The sequence below is a fragment of the Geotrypetes seraphini genome, chromosome 9, assembly GCF_902459505.1.
Source record: "Geotrypetes seraphini chromosome 9, aGeoSer1.1, whole genome shotgun sequence".
Taxonomy (NCBI): Eukaryota; Metazoa; Chordata; class Amphibia; order Gymnophiona; family Dermophiidae; genus Geotrypetes; species Geotrypetes seraphini.
Genome location: NC_047092.1, coordinates 143,181,936 through 143,198,340, shown reverse-complemented (window position 1 = coordinate 143,198,340; position 16,405 = coordinate 143,181,936). Strand labels below are relative to the sequence as shown.

At 43.3% G+C, this 16,405-nt stretch overlaps 1 protein-coding gene across 4 annotated transcripts in view; it reads left to right on the top strand.

Annotated features, from left to right (window-relative positions):
* Positions 1-1,296: 1,296 nt before the first annotated feature.
* Positions 1,297-16,405, top strand: part of EPHA4 (EPH receptor A4) — a 328,329-nt gene continuing 313,220 nt past the window's right edge. For all 4 annotated transcript variants that reach the window (XM_033958139.1, XM_033958137.1, XM_033958138.1 and 1 more), the window contains exons 1-3: positions 1,297-1,468; positions 4,217-4,284; positions 8,441-9,104. In XM_033958139.1, coding sequence (XP_033814030.1) covers positions 1,378-1,468; positions 4,217-4,284; positions 8,441-9,104 — 823 coding nt within the window. In that variant the 5' untranslated portion in view covers positions 1,297-1,377. The remainder of the gene's footprint in view (positions 1,469-4,216; positions 4,285-8,440; positions 9,105-16,405) is intronic.

Sequence of the window (16,405 nt, the reverse complement as noted above, 5' to 3'; positions counted from 1 at the left end):
AAAAAAAAAAAAAGACCATGCACTTTAAATCCACGGGGGTCCGCTGAGATCCTATCTACGCAGTTGGTACCTTCCTGGGGAAGTCAGGCAGGGATCCTAGCAGCTGGAAGGATTCAATCACAACTGTTTAATAACCAAAGTGCAGAGTGATATATGTTAGCAGATACTAGACGGAAAACACAAGGGACTGCTGAACTTTAATGATCCAGGGACAAAACCAACCAATCACTTTGCTTAAGACACACTGCTTACAGAAATGCACAGTGTTCTTCAATGCAAGGCCCAGGGGCCAATGGCGCCCCTGAAGGCCTCAGTGATGGCTCCTCACATCATCATTCTGTCTTTTTTTTACTCTTTGCTTCTCTACCAGCCTTCTTGAAGGACAAGACATTTCTCAATAGATGAAGGGAATGCATTTTAAAATGCCTACCTCCTTGAGGATCTTCTCAATAAAAAAGAGTTTGAGTTTGAAGGCGGGCTGCTGGGGCAGATATTATTTGGCACACACTGGTCAGCAGTATTAATAGCACTGCAGGAAGATATTTTGGCCGACTTAAACATTAGTGAAGACCACTGGAGTAGTCTCTCCCTAACACCGATGTACTCTGCACATTATTGCAGCTAGAAGGTGCCAAGCTCTCAACATTCACGTAGTTGGAAAAGTTGAAACGTGCATGCTTTCCACATGCTGACATATGACTTTTTTTTTTTTTTTAACTTTAGCAGTCATGCACAATGCACATTAATGATGCATTTTGCCTCTCCCTGGAGCAGAAAAAGGGCACGATCTCCCCCTTCCTCCTGCTTTTGGAAAAGATGTATCTTCTCCCGTTCGGTGGCTCAAAACGTGCGTGCTTCTCTCCGTGGTTCCCACCAGCAGGCGGATGTGTGCCCTTTCTATTATTTGGGACTAGATATATGACGGTGTTGCTCTCATAAAACGTTAAACGGGGAAGTAGATCGAAGCTATAGGGACTGGGCACTTTCCGTTCCTAATAGAGACACTGTGCATTGAACATTCCCGAATCCCGCTACAGTTCTCTCTGCCTGCACAGGTCGCCGTCCCTTCCCGCGCCAGCAGGAGCTCGAGGAAACAAAACCCGCCCCCCAGGTCCCGCCCATCCAGAACCCTGCGATCCTGAACACTGGCAAGGGGCGGAACGGCTCCGCCCCTGCTCCAGCTAGTACTGTACGTGATTGGAGCCGGCGGACGTGGCCGGGCTCCAGCCCCGCCTCTTGGCGCTGCCCTCCAGTGCAGTAAACTTCCTCAGTTATTCCATTGGGATAGAAGTGGAGTTGCGCGCGCGCGCCCAGTGCTTGCACCTTCCTCGCGCTGTGTCTCTCGTTCACTGACTGCAGGAAGCGGCCCCGGGCATCATGGCTAGCATCCTTCACCTCTGCAGCTTCTCCCTTCTGCTGGGCATCTGCGATGCGGTCACCGGCTCCAGGGTCTACCCGGCCAGTGAAGGTAAGGGCACAGCCGGCTATTGGGGGCACAGGGAGCCTTGCGCTTTCCCTGCTAAAGGATACTTCCCCCCCCCCCCCAATTAAAAAAAAAAATCTTGTTTGTTGGTTTGAGATTTTTATTTTTATTTTTTTTAACTCACGTTGGAAATTGCATTTCTTTCCCCCCCCTGCTCGTGTCAAGTTTTGCAAAACGGATACAGGTCAGCTGCGATCCGGGGTGCAGTCCCCCTGCCCGGAATCTATTGTTCGGGCAAAAGTTGGAAATAAAACCTACCGTGTTGCCTCGGGATCGATTTCGATTTTCCTCCCCCCCCCCCCCTCCACCTGTATTTTTCTGTTTCTGCTTACTTACGTGTTTTGAGGTCGAGACTGAGAAGTCTATTCGACTGCTGTCCGGACTGGATACAGTTAAATCTCGGAGCCTTTTAACAGATGCAAGTGGATTTCTTTTATTTTATCCACACCTCTCTCTTTTTTATACTGTTATTTTATTGCAGTAATGCTTGCACTATTGCGACGCTACCAATCTAGATTCCAAGTGTCTAATATGATTTTTTTTTTTAACATAATCCTGCTTAAATATGACAAAATGAGCCTTTAAAAATCATCATCTTTCACCTTGTGCCCTACACAATAAAGATGAACTTGGTGCTCTGGGGAAAAGTTTGAACATTATTGCCAATTCCGCTCATCCGATTTGGCAGTTCGTTTCTGATCGAAAATTGAACCGAAAACGAGAGAGATGCTTAGATTTAGCGATATTTTACGGTGGCCGATCAGGACCCCCCCCCCCCCCCCCCCCAGGTGACAGATGGATCCTGAAGATCAAGCGAATTCATCTTGTCAGGAGTAAGGGGGAAAAGTTGTGCATAAAAGGTCTTTTGTTTTATCATTTGCCAATAAAATAGGACACCCCTTTCCCCCACACACACACCGATGCTTACGTTAAAAGCCGAGTGATAAGTGCTTGGCTTGCTGCTCGGAACCCCCCCCCCCCCGAATCGAATATTGTACAGCTGCGGTTCGGTATTCTTTTCCTATCTATTGGAAATAGTCGATTTTCAGAGCGGATGCCCTTAAACATGGGGGTGAAAAATAAGCCGTGTGAATACAAGTTGCAGGGCTTGAATAAGTCAGCCTTTTTAGTCCACGATGTTGCTTCTTTTGATTCTCCTCACGTTTCCTTCCCCCCCCCCCATTACCTTAAATTTCTCCTCCCCCCCCCAACTTACCCTAAATTTGTTTCTCTAATCCACTTTACATGAATCCAAATGGATGTAGCTTACTTTCCTCGGGGGGGGGGGAAGGGAGGGGTAATGGTGTAAGTGGTAATATTTTAAATATTAGTGGTAGGATCGTTTTGAATGTCGCAGACTCGTTCTTGGAAGGTGACTGATAGACACAGGAACGAGTTTGCTGTGAATAGAGATGCAGGTGAGGATCAAGGCATCGGGCCGGCGCTTCCTTAAAAAAGATGCTTCATGATTTTGTAAGCTTTTGCTAATTCGATTTGATAGCCGTCACCGCTCACACGTATTAATCCCGCCGAGCTGCTGTTCCACTTGATTTTACAGTTAAAACTTCTAGCCTTGATGGCTTTACATTCTCTGGCTTTTGCCAGAATTCCGTGGGAAAAAAAAAAAAGGCTGAAGGCTAGCGATTCAAAAAAGTGGCTGTCTTCATTATAGGACAGCATTTTTTTTTTTTTTTTTTGCTGAGCTATACAGTTGATGGGCATAGGAGCCAGCTCAGTGAATGCTGTGGCACCCCCCTCCCCCATATTGAACAAGCTTGTTTAATGTGTTTAGGAAGGGGGGGCAATTTTTATTGTCTGTGGCACCCCCAGTCCTTTTGACGCCCAGGGTTGAGGGTACCGATTGCTGCTGGAATTCCTTCAGGCTGCCGTTTTGGCTGGTTGAAGCCTTCCTTGGCTTTGCAGTCCTCTACCCTTCCATTTTCTGGCCCTGCTTCCTCCTACCAAATATTAGTATATAAAGGTCCGCGGCCTTGCTTTTGAAGAAGTTAAAATCAAGTAAAGCAGAGTGAGCAAAATGATACTTGCAGAAAAAAAAAAAAAAAATTACCAGCAGAACAAGTCAATTATGCAATATTTCCATAACAAATAAATAAAGACATAAGGTAACACACATCTCTCTTAGATTTTATGTGAGATGGCTCTTGTGGCTTCACATTTGGCAAACCTGGGGGCAGTGGGCCCAATATTCAAAGGATTTATGCTCTTGGGAACCGACCCCTTTTACTAAAGCTTTTACTAATGAATAAAGTAGGTTCTAAATGCTGCCTGTCCTATTTTATACCTATAGGGAATATTTTCTCTTATAGTGCATGCTAATGGTCCTTAGCACCCACTAAGCTGTAGTAAAAAGGCCCCATTTGACAGTTATGCTTCTTAATTGGCCTCATTGAAAATTTACTAGGTCTGAGTGCATAATTGTATAGCACAAATTTCACTAAATTCCCAAATTTAGGAGCATAAAAAGTGTGAGGCAACAGGGGCAACGTTAAGGTGGAAAAAAAAATGTTCGGAGTTTAGCACTGCACTTTTAAGTTTATAAACTCCTAAGTCTAGGCAAATGAATAGCAGGCTTAAATTTATAAGCGTAACTTTTAAGATCCTAATTTAAGATGAATTTTCAGCTGAAAACAAAGCACAAATTTAGGAGCTGAACCTTTTTTTAAGGGAGGGGGCCCCTGTACCTTCTAATTTGTTCTTTTGTCTTTTCTGCAGTCACCCTTCTGGATTCCAGATCTGTACAGGGGGAGCTCGGATGGATAGCCAGTCCTTTGGAAGGAGGGGTAAGTTTTTGGATTTCTGCTTGGTTAAGAGGGTGAAAAGGAGTGATTAGTAACGTTTCTGGAAACCCATAATGGCTCGATTATTGTTGATTGTAGAGAGGAGGTCAGGTTTCCCCCATGGCCCATGAAGTGAATCGCTCTTTGTAGGGGGGAAACCCAATCCTCCCCTTGGACACTCTGTCATGGAAGAATTAGAAATCAGAAGGGCAGAGAGGGGTTTGCAAAATTAGGAGAGGGGTCGAGGCTTCCACTTGGATGGCTATTAGAGAGTGAAACATCTCTGGGAAACTTGATCTAGCCAAAGAATAAGAATATGCACCTGCAATTGCGATATGGGATAGAGTTAAAAGTAGAACAAAATACTGCTCTATGTGACTGTAAAGTGGGAAGGGGAATCTGAGGGTCTCCAGGAAGGCTTTTGAGGGCATGAATAGAAAATGGTTGCGATACATTCCTCTTGACAATGGAAAGAAATCCTGAATTTGCTGTCTTGGATTCTTCCAACCTACATTCTAGGGTAGATGCAGGGGACAGGGGACAATAGAGGTCTTAGATTAGACTATATTTATATAGTCAGGTTGGAAAATGTACCTTTTAAAATTACCAATCCTGCACTTTTCACTTATTATTTATTTTTTTTTTTTTTTAAAGGTGTAACTGTTACTGTTTTAAATGTATTGGGAAAATATTTGCTGGGGAATCTGTGGGGTAAAAGATGTGTAATTACAGGGCTCTCAGCTGGCTATAAAAAAAAAAAAGAGAGAGAAAGGCATTCTGTGGCTCATCCCTGCTGTGCCTGAACTTGCTCTCAGGGAGAGGTGGCGGTGGGAGACAGGGGGGTTTTCTGAACACACTGAGCAGGCTCTAGCAGGGATGACTGGCAAAGTTCTGGCAGCGCCAATAGTCTTTTTTCACTCTCGCCCTCATCCTTTGATAATGGGGGAGACAGCACAGCTTTATTTGTGTGAAAGCTAGGCTTCCTTGTTAGTCCTATACCCTGAAAAGGTCACTCCTGTAAAAAAGCAATCCTCTTTCTTAGTCTGTGCCAAGAGGTACCTGTGCTGGAGATTAAAATTTATTGGCGTCTTTAGCAAGTAAACAGTGGGATTAAGGATTTAATCTGCTGGTACACTATTAATATTTCATGCATGTTGGGTTTTTTATTTTTTTGGTTCCTTTCTTTTGTGCATGCCTGTCTCCAGTTAAAGGAGGAATTGCATACTCTCTCTGTGGACGTGACTAGCGTCACTACCCCCCCCCCCCTATATACACGTATGGCCTATTTTAAAATACAATAGGTAGTGAAAAATTTAAGAGTACTGTGCATGGACTTTGCATTGCAAAAGAGGCATTTCTTGAAACTTCAGAGCAGTCTTTTCCAAGACGTGGAGAGAAGCATCTCCGGGATTCTTTTAAAGCCGAAAGAGACCAAGTTTAGGTTTTTTTGGAGCTTTCTTTGTTATCTGTCTGGTGTTCAGAATCAGAATAACAACCAGAGCACCAGCTTTTCCTATCTGCAGACAAATCAATGTTTTAAGAACAAACCGTGTTATGCTTTAGGATTAGGGTTGGGGGAGGGGATCAAAAACAGGTCACATCATGGTGCAATGAGGTAGCTATCAATCTCTGTTAGCTGCACGGGAGAGTGGTATGTTTATTTTTAAATAAAAGCAGGATTAACCACTTTAGCCCCAATTTCACGACTGATAACGTAGGCTTTTCCTAACATTTGTACCAAACACGTTTTTGTATACTGGTGAACTCAATGGAAGCTCGTGATTGCAAAAGTTAATTTTGCAAGAAACCTTTTTCCTAAACTGATCAGACTTGTGCTCACTGACTGCATTTCCAGGGGCAGCGTTGTATCTGGACATTGGTAGGAAGGAAGTCAGATTTTTATTAAGCTGTTTGTTTCAGCCTAAAAGTTGGCCTTGCCACTTAAATACATTTTGTTTTTCAACTGGGCTGATCTTGGAAAACCCTTAATCAGAAGCTTATTAGAGATATTCTTGCAGCTCATTGATATTTCTATCCTTGTAGCCTCCCGAAACTAAGAACAAATAAAAGCCCAGGGCATTTAATGAAGGTCTTGTTATTTCTATTGCTTTTCTATATTGTTTTAGTCCGATAAATCAATTAACCATTTCCGTTTCTTAGCTAGCGATCTGTGGCGTGTTGATCGATGCATTTGTTTTTTACTAATTCACAAACCCCTCAGGGCCCTAAAAAAAAGCATTGCCCTCGGTACCTGGTGGCTGGTGATTTTTAATCATCCTAAATGTTTGGGCAGATGTGGATTCATGTGGAAGCCTGTGTAGATAAATAGTCAGTGAAGGTAGGGGGGCTTCTTATGCACACTTTTTGAGGCTCACTGCAAGAAACCCCCTCCCCCCCCTTCCGCTGCAATTTGCAAAGAGAGTAGGAGGAAGTCTGTGTGCTGTTGGCAGTCTGAGGAAGCATGTGTGTGATGCTCGGTCTCTGGATTGAAAGAAAAAGGTTTGTTTAGAAATTGGAAATGGTGATGCTCACTCCCACTACATTTTCCAGACAAAGTTACACCGTCTGTAGTGCTGGGTTTGCAAACTGATGCACTGAAACCACCCGAGGCAGAGAGAGTGAAAGAGAACGCATGTGCGAATGAAAATCTACCCAATCTCTCCTTGGCTTCATGAACTGAGAATTGGATGCTCAGGTGGCAGCTCCCAGATCTTCCTTCTAAATTTGCCTTGCTGACCCTAATAAATATGTTTGCTTTGCATTACTCTATTGCACCTCAATTAATCGTCATGCTTTTCTGGATATTAAATTCTTTATTGATGATACATCTATGGAAATGATCTTTGATGCCTGATATTATATTTTGTGAATTTCTTTCTTCCACCATCCACTAATATTTGAATTTCACTAGTCTCCAAAAGATCAGGCTGTTTCTGTCTCCTTGGGATTACAAAAAAAAAAAAAAGGAGAGAATACATATGTCAAAAGTACTTAACGATTTTTGAGCAAAATCCTAGCAGTAGATTGCTCTGTGATTAGATTCTACTGTAGGAGTACCTCACCTGGAAAAAAAATGTCATGTCTCCGATAAAGGTCTCAAACCTTTGTCTGTATCATTAGGAGGTTAGGGTATAGGACGCAAATGCTATTGTTGCTCTTTACCATAGTTCAAGTCAAAGTAAGGGTACATTTGCTACTGCAGAAGGCAAAATAGCTTGGAAACTATGTGACAGTCAGCTATAGTTGCAAATTTGTTTTCACGTTTTATTGAATGTCACCTGCAGCAATATGGTCTATTAGGGTGGCAGATAGGTGGGTCTAGTAGGTTTGAGGGGAGTTTTGGAGGGCTTAGCATACATGATTTGGAGGTTATGTTGAGATGTATATCTGGTACCCTTTCAGTGAAGTTTACATCTGTGCCCCACTGCTCTGTTTGCATATCTAGGTGGCCAGTCTATTAGAATGCTGGCCCCTCCCATGTCTAAATGGCGCTGACTTGGACGGTTTTCTGGTCGAAAATGGGGTAGGTGTCCTGGTAGTCTAGATGTTCTTGCAGCCAAGGCGTCCCAAGTAGACGATTTTCAGAAAATATACACTGTATATTTGGATGTCCAGTTCAAAAATGGTCGCTTCTTTGCCCTCGACTTTGGAGGTTTTTCCTGGAAATGTCCAAATCAGACTTTAGACATTCTGTTCAAAAATGGCCCTCTTTGTATTGTTTGTAACTACGCTGTATTTTCTATGAATTTAGTTTTGTAAACCGCTAAATACACTGGTACTAGCGGTATATCAAGTGCAATAAATCAACTCAAATTTGAGTATCGTTCAATCATCCTTAGTTTTAACATTTATACTTCTGATGTTTTGTTCATTATGTCCTTTTTCTGATGCTTTTGCTTCTGAAGACTGGTGGAAACAGCTATCTAGCTAACAAAGGGGTCGTTTTACTAAGGCGGGCTAAATGATTTAGCACGCACTAAATGCTAAGACACCCCTAGAATATAATGGGGGCCTTAGCATTTAGCATGCACTAATCTTTAACATGCACTAAATCTATTAGCATATCTTAGTAAAAGGACCCAAAAAGAGAAGCATGAATTGGCACGAGATATGAAGCAAGTAACGGTCTGTGTATTTATTTTGGTTTATGTTTTGGCAGTGGGAGGAGGTGAGCATCATGGATGAGAAGAACACTCCAATCCGAACCTACCAAGTTTGCAATGTGATGGAGTCCAGCCAGAACAACTGGTTACGGACTGATTGGATTCCTCGCGAGGGGGCCCAGAGAGTGTATATTGAAATCAAATTTACACTGAGAGACTGCAATAGCCTACCGGGTGTTACTGGAACTTGCAAAGAGACTTTTAACCTTTACTACTATGAATCGTACAACGATAAGGAGCGTGTCATCCGAGAAAATCAGTTTGCCAAAATTGACACCATTGCGGCGGATGAAAGCTTCACCCAAGTGGACATCGGAGACCGGATCATGAAACTGAACACGGAGATTCGGGACGTGGGGCCCTTAAGCAAGAAGGGTTTTTACTTGGCCTTCCAGGATGTTGGTGCTTGCATTGCCTTGGTATCTGTTCGTGTCTTCTACAAGAAGTGCCCGTTGACTGTTCGCAACCTGGCTCAGTTCCCAGACACTATTACTGGGGCTGATACCTCATCCCTGGTGGAGGTCCGGGGCTCCTGTGTCAACAATTCGGAAGAGAAAGAAGTTCCAAAAATGTACTGTGGGGCAGATGGTGAATGGCTGGTGCCCATTGGCAACTGTCTGTGCAATTCCGGGTATGAAGAACGTAATGGAGAATGCCAAGGTAAGAATAACAACTTTGCTTTTCAGTAGAGTGTAGAGCATGTAATTGTATTAAGGAAGAGGCTAAATAAAATAAAGCCAGTAATTTTCAGCCCCCGTTAGACGCAAAAGGACGGAGAGGTCTAATGAATAAGATCCAGGTGACAAGGCTGAAGCATGTATAATAACTGAGAAAACAAGTGATGCCACAGCAGTCAACAGAAGGCAGAAAGAGTTTGCTAACAGATGCTCAGATTAGAAGTGACCTCATCCAGCCTTAGAAATCTGCATGAACACATCAGATAGGGATGGGCGTTCTTTAACACACATTTGATTTATTAACCGGTTTAATGCACTTGATATTCAATTGCAAGCAAACATTCTAATGCATCTTAAAATTGTCTTTATAAACATGAAACAAATGGGGGGGGGGAGCCCTAATATGTTTCTTTTTTTGCCTGTGCATATCTGTTCCACAACAAAGGAATAGGCTTGAGCGAACATTATGTATGGATGCAGTTTAGGCTTGTTTATTGCCTCTCTGGCAAATACTGATTTATTATTAGGTGGCGTGAACTCTTCAAATAGAAGTTGAACCCCCACATGCTCAAAACTGCTTTTCTTAGGCCCTCTTTTACTAAGCCGCGGTAGAGGTTTCTACCGTGGCCTAGAGCGCTAAACGTTCCGTTGCTTATGAGCTCCGGGCCATGGTAGAAACCTCTAACATGGCTTATTAAAAGGGGAGAGGGGCTTAAAGTTAAGAAGAGAATAAGATTTAGTTATTTCCTCTATGTGCATAGCCCCAGGTACGTTAGATAGATTGTGAGCCCACCGGGACAGATAGGGAAAATGCTTGAGTACCTGATTGTAAAACCGCTTAGATAACCTTGATAGGCGGTATATAAAAACCTAATAAACTTGAAATGCAGAAGTCTGCTTTGGGAACTCACTATTTGAGGGCCGGATGAAGAAAGATATTTTTTTTCATAAATACAAAGTAGCAAGATATAAAAAGCAACCTCTGGGTGCATAAAGGTTTTTCTCCTTGTACCACACACTGCTGCTAGTCCCTATGAAGTATCTCCCCATTTTCTCTCTCAGAACTGGCACTGTTCTTCATCATATCTTCATTAGAGGGATTTAGACAGCATGGGATGCATCGAAGTATGCTTTTTCCTACATGTTGTTAACAGTAGGTTACCGGCAGAATGGTATGACTCCCAGAACTGAAATTACATTTCATTAGATTGGAAACCAGCTTTTCTGCCCTGTCCTAGCTGCTGTAGAGTTATGTCTGTAGAATTAAACAGAAGGCATGGTTTTTAGCTCTTCTACACTGGCTACTGCCCAAGGATTTTGTACTTAATGACTTCATTAGTAAACCAAGCTGCAGACATAATTGGCTCTTTTGCAAGTTCCATTTTCCCCCTGGGCAGCCTGGAAAAGTGCCGTAAGCCTCGGGAGCCTCTTTATGGTTAGGTACCTGTGCTAAATTTTTGGCCAGTAGATGAATATCTTGGTACTATACACTGACAGCATAATAGAATCAAGATCTGAATGCGATCAGTGTGAGTGACATAGGGAAAAAGCTGTTCTTTTATCATTTCATTTGAAATATTTTTTTTCTTAACTCTTAATTAACAGCTTGTATGGAAATGATTATCACTAGTTTGAATGAAGGGATTTTTTTTTTTTTTTTTTTGCCAGCAGACCGCTGCCAAGTAAAAGTCCTTGCTCTTCATTAAAAAGTTTGCTTAAAGTCAGACCTTTGTAGCGCATCTTAACCGCAACCAAATTGGACTGAGAAGCAAATAAAAACGGCGACAGGGAGCAGCATATGTTGTAAATGATCCTGTGTATTAGGAGGCCTTGAAGACTGAAGTTCCGCAGACTTAAAAAAAAAAAAAAAAAATTGCACACGGCTTTTCCTTATTATGACTGGGATAGCCATGCAAATGTAATGTAATTTATTTCTTATATACCGCTAAATTCCATTAGGATTCTAAGCGGTTTACAGAAAATAGACAATAGGGTGCATTAAAATTATAAGTAAGATAGGTACTTAGAAATTCCCTTACTGTCCCGAAGGCTCACAATCTAACTAAAGTAATGATTAATCGTAATTGGAAAAATTGGGATCGCCTTAGTTTTTTACTTTTTGGTGGGTGAATTTATGCTTAAGTTATAAGTATGAGAAAATGAATGCTGACATTTTAGGGCATACTAAGATATTCAAATTAGTTTGGGATCCATTGACGTCTTTTGTGGATTCGGTGGTCTTTTATCTTTATTTTCTGTTGTTTTAGCACCCACACATCCAGGGGAGGGTGGGAGGGGGATATATCTTTTGTTTGGTATTATTCCCTGATGGAAAATGTTGGATGGGGGAGGGGTTTAAATTTTTTTTTTTTGTCTCGATACTGATTGATTATAAGTGCTTATTACGTTTATTAATATCTGTATGTATATTGTTTTGCATTTTTGTTAGTTTTGAAAACGTAATAAAGAGTTTAAAAAAAAAAAAAAAATTGCACACTTCTTCCTGCGGGTTCACACAGCCTAATCTAGCTCCAGCAGGTTGCCATTTTGCTAACACTTTATAGGAAAGCATTCCTGGTAATTTATGGAGTGGATACAAGGAAAATAGACGTGCAGGTTGACCTATGTGGTGGTTTATTGTAGGAGTCCTCATGGGGAAGTAGTGGACAGTACCAGGGCAGAGGTCAGTTGTGGGTCACGCTGAATGATGCCGATCGAATACTTTTCTGAGCCACTGGCCCAAACATGATGAGGTAATTGCATGACAAATACTGTGGTGGTCAGAAGAATTGACTCGGGAGGTTTTATTGGAAGATAGTACAGATGGTGGGAGAACTTCAAAGTATGGATGCTTAAAGCTGCAGTTGTGGATCAAAAGAACATTTTGTCTGGGTTGTTTTTTTTTTTTTTTTTTGTAGTTTATAGCCTTTCAGTTTTCTATTGTAGTTGTACATTTCTTTCTATAAAAGTTATGCAGCCTTCAGGATGGACAACACCCAGTATTCTTGAAAAATTTCCCAGGGTCTGCTTTTGAATGCATCGTACTTTACAGGTTTGAGATTGATTTCTCTCTGGCATGCTGATGAGAAACAGCGCAGAGGCATTTACTGGTTTGATAGTGGCGGGGAGTGGCTTAGTAGGTTGACGTTTTCAGGATCATAGAAATGGCACAAATAAGAATGAAAAAGGAGGGGGTGCAGGATTAGTTTTGAACTGCTAATTAACCCGACTGCTGCTCTAAGGGGACGATGCTCAACACTAATGCCAGTAGTACATGGGTTAGTGCCAGATTTGTGCGCATGCTATATATCACCAAATGCTCAGAGGGCTTGAGTGCCAGTGCTAATGTGTGCGCCAAAAGATGACCGCAAATTATGTTCTAATGTATTTAAATGGGGGCTAATGAGGTCAGTAGGTATTCCATTCCAATGCTCGGAGAGAGACGCAGCAGTGGGCAGAAGCAAATGATGGCCTATAATGCTGGAAACTTACTGCCAGCTCTGAGGTCACATAGGAGATTTTGAGCACAGGATTCCTTGCCAAAATCTCACATTGAAATATGGGTTTTGTTTTACTTCACAGGCTGAAGGAAGCCCGTGGAAGTCTGGCTTGCCTGTCTGATCAACACTCGAAGTGAAAGCACATATCGGTGTCTGTTTTTCTGTGCTTAAATTTAAGCCTGTCAAAAAAATTTAAAGTGCAAATGATTTAAAAAAAAAAAAAAAAAGTTCATATTTAAAGCACAGAAGAACAACACTGATGTGTGCTTGCTCATAAGAACATAAGCAGTGCCTCTGCTGGGTCAGACCAGGGGTTTATCATGCCCAGCAGTCCGCTCATGCGGAGGCCCATCAGGTCCAGGACCTGTTAGTAACCCTCTATCTATACCCTTCTATCCCCTTTTCCTTCAGGAAATTGTCTAATCTCTTCTTAAACTCCAATACCGTACCCTGCCCTATCACGCCATCTGGAAGCGCATTCCAGGTGTCCACACCCGTTGGGTGAAGAAGAACTTCCTAGCATTGGTTCTGAATCTGTCCCCTTTTAATTTTTCTGAATGCTCTCTCGTTCTTGTAGTTTTCAAAAGCTTGAAGAATCTGTTCTCCACTTTCTCTATGCCCTTCGTGATTTTGTAAGTCATATCCCCTCTAAGTCTCCGCTTCTCCAGGGAAAAAAGCCCCAGTTTATCCAATCTTCCAGCGTATGAAAGGTTTGCCATACCTTTTATCAAACGTGTCACTCTCTTCTGAACCCTCTCAAGTATCGCCATATCCTTTTTGGGTACGGTGACCAATATTGGACGCAGTACTCCAGATGCGGGCGCACCATCGCCCGACACAACGGGAGGATAACTTCTTTCGTTCTGGTTGTAATACCCTTCTTGATTATACCTAGCATTCTATTTGCTTTCTTAGTGGCCACTGCGCACTGTGCTGACGGCTTCATGGTCTTGTCTGTTATTACCCCCAAGTCCCTTTTTTTGGGTACTCTCACTCAGTAACAGCCCTTCCATCGTGTAGCTGTACCTCAGGTTTCTGTTCCCTACATGCAAGACTTTACATTTCTCAACGTTGAACTTCATCTGCCATCTCGTCGCCCACTCCCCTAGCTTGTTCAGGTCCCTTTGTAAATCTTTGCAGTCCTCTTTAGTCCTAGCCCCATTAAATAGTTTGGTGTCGTCTGCAAATCTTCTGGGGTGGTTTTTTTTTGTTTTTTTTTAAATCTGAGCATAGGCTCAAGAGCCAGGTTTACTGCTAAAGCTTTGTGCAAATGTTCCTCCACCTACTTTTAGTTTACTAGCTCAGAATTACCATGCATATCATTTGCATATGTTTCCCTTCGAGTATTGCTTAGTTATTTTTTTTAGCGCTGTTCTTGCTTTAGCGCCTGGGTTCGAGCATTGGCACCTAAGATAGTATCTTTTACCCAGTGGCACAGCAAGGGTAAGAGGTGCCCGGGGCAGTGGTGCCCCCCTTTCCCCATGCCCTCCTCTTCGTACCCCCACTCCTTCTGCATCCCCCCCCCCGGCTCCTTCCCTCCCCTCACTCCACACTCATGCTCTCTCCCGTACCTCTAAATCTTCACCAGCGCGAGTGACTTCCGCAGCACGCTCCTTGCTCCAGCGTTGGATTTCCCTCTGACGTCACTTGCCGGCCCCATAACTCAGAAGTGATACAGAGGGGAACCAGGACTGGTGCTAGCAACAGCCGGAAGTTGTGTGCACTAGGGAAGATCTACAGAGGTACGGAATGGGGGAGGGGGAGAAGGGATGCCGCGAGCATGGTATGGCATGGCGGGGCAGATAAGTCCATCGCTCCCACTGACATGGGGCCTGGGGCGGTCCACCCCCCCCTTACTGCACCACTGCTTTTACACCCACACATTTCTGCACACACAGTCACACACTTAGGCACCCAGGGTTGTCAGATGTTGCTGACTCATTACCATTGTTTCTGTGATGAATCAGCAGGTCACAGAAGGAATCCTTACATTCAACTTCCCTGTAGGCTTTTTGATTAAAATTGACAACCCAATGCAGCCAGGCACCATCATTATAAAAGAAAATTGCTAGCTCAGCGCTGGAACTCAGCATGGTAATGCCCAGAACATGAATCCAAGAGACCCCCCCTCCCTAAAGATTGGAGGTTGGTTCTCAAAAGAAGTATGACACTTGGGCAGTCTCCCAGTTATCCCACCTTAGTTCCAGCCCTGTTGCTTTCACAGCAGCGGCCATGTGTTTGCTAAAGCGAGTGGCTTTGTTTCATGGAAATGTTAAAACTGGATCAGGGCCTGGATTCTGATCGCAGCGCCAATAAAATGTCACACTAAGCGTTATTCTGTAAAAGGCGCTTAAAAGTTGGGATCCACCCACGATGCTAGGCACGAAGATTTACACTAAGTAAAAATGTGGTGGAAATTCTTCCATCCAAATTACGTGCGGATTTTCCTTATTCTGTAAAACTGCGTGTAAATTTTAGGTACACACCTGGTCTGCCCATAGGGGGAGGGGCAATTTTGAAAGTCTTTAGGCAAATTTGTTTTTTTATCGTCATTGTCATTACACCCAATAATCCGCCTGGACTGTCAAAGCTAGTCCTTTCCAGTCCTGAGCCTTGTGTACTGCACCTTGGATTTGCTCTTTAAATGGGTAAAGTGGTTTGTCTGAAAATTGCTCCCCCTCTTCACTCTGTGCTAACATTTACAGCATGTACACTTCAACCTGGTTAAAAAAAGACACTGCAGTGGGCATGTTTAGGTGCCACTATGACATTTTGAAAGTGCATACACTTCTCCCTCAATATTCACAGGGGTTAGGGGCAAAGCCGGCTCGTGAATAACTTTTAGGGCCGACTCTGACCCACTCCCGCCTCCCTCTTGCCTCCCAGACCTCTTGATACCTTACCTGGTGGTCTAGCGGTGAAGCGGGGCAGGAGCGCTCTTCCTACACTCCTGCCCCGTGCAGAGCCGTCAACAAAAATGGCTGCCGTGAGTTCCTCCTGTATTCTCGTGAGACCACGGGAATTCACAGCAGTCATTTTTGTGGACGGCTCTGCACAGGGCAGGAGTGTAGGAAGAGCGCTCCTGCCCCACTTCACTGCTAGACCACTAGGTAAGGTGTCGAGAGGTCCAGGAGACAGGCGGTGGGGGGGGGAGTCCAGGTTTAGAATCACGCAAATAACCAAAGTCGCGAGTGCTAAACCCACGATTCGGGAGGGAGAAGTGTATGTCATTTTGACCTTGCTTAGTAACTCACCTAGAAGCTATATATTACATGGGTGATCTTAGTATGCATATGCTGTGACTGCTACCTTATTGCAAAGGGTAACCGTGTGGATAATGTTCTTGAAAATGTGGAGTAAAAGTGTTGATGTGCATTACAGACAACCTGGGCTATTTAAAGGTTAGGGTAAATTACCTTTCCAAATCCGAGCTCAAGGTCAGTCACAATCAGATGTCCAACCCACTGGACATGAACAGTTCAAAGCAGGAAGCCCATGTGTTCTGTGCAGGAAAGGAATCAGTCTGAAGTAGATAAAAGTCTCCCTTTGTAAGGTCTTGCTGGGGGGAAAAAAAAAACACAGCCCTTACCAACCCAGTGCTTCTTCAAAGAAGTGCAGTAACTAATCAGTAACCCATTAACACCCAGGCTAATCTGATTTCTAATTGGATGCTGGACCCAATCACATGCAAAGAAAGAACCCTTTTGCTATTTTGTTTTTGCCCTGCCTGACCAAAACTTACTTTCTTCAAGGGGTGAAACGATAGAGGTCTATAAAATACTGA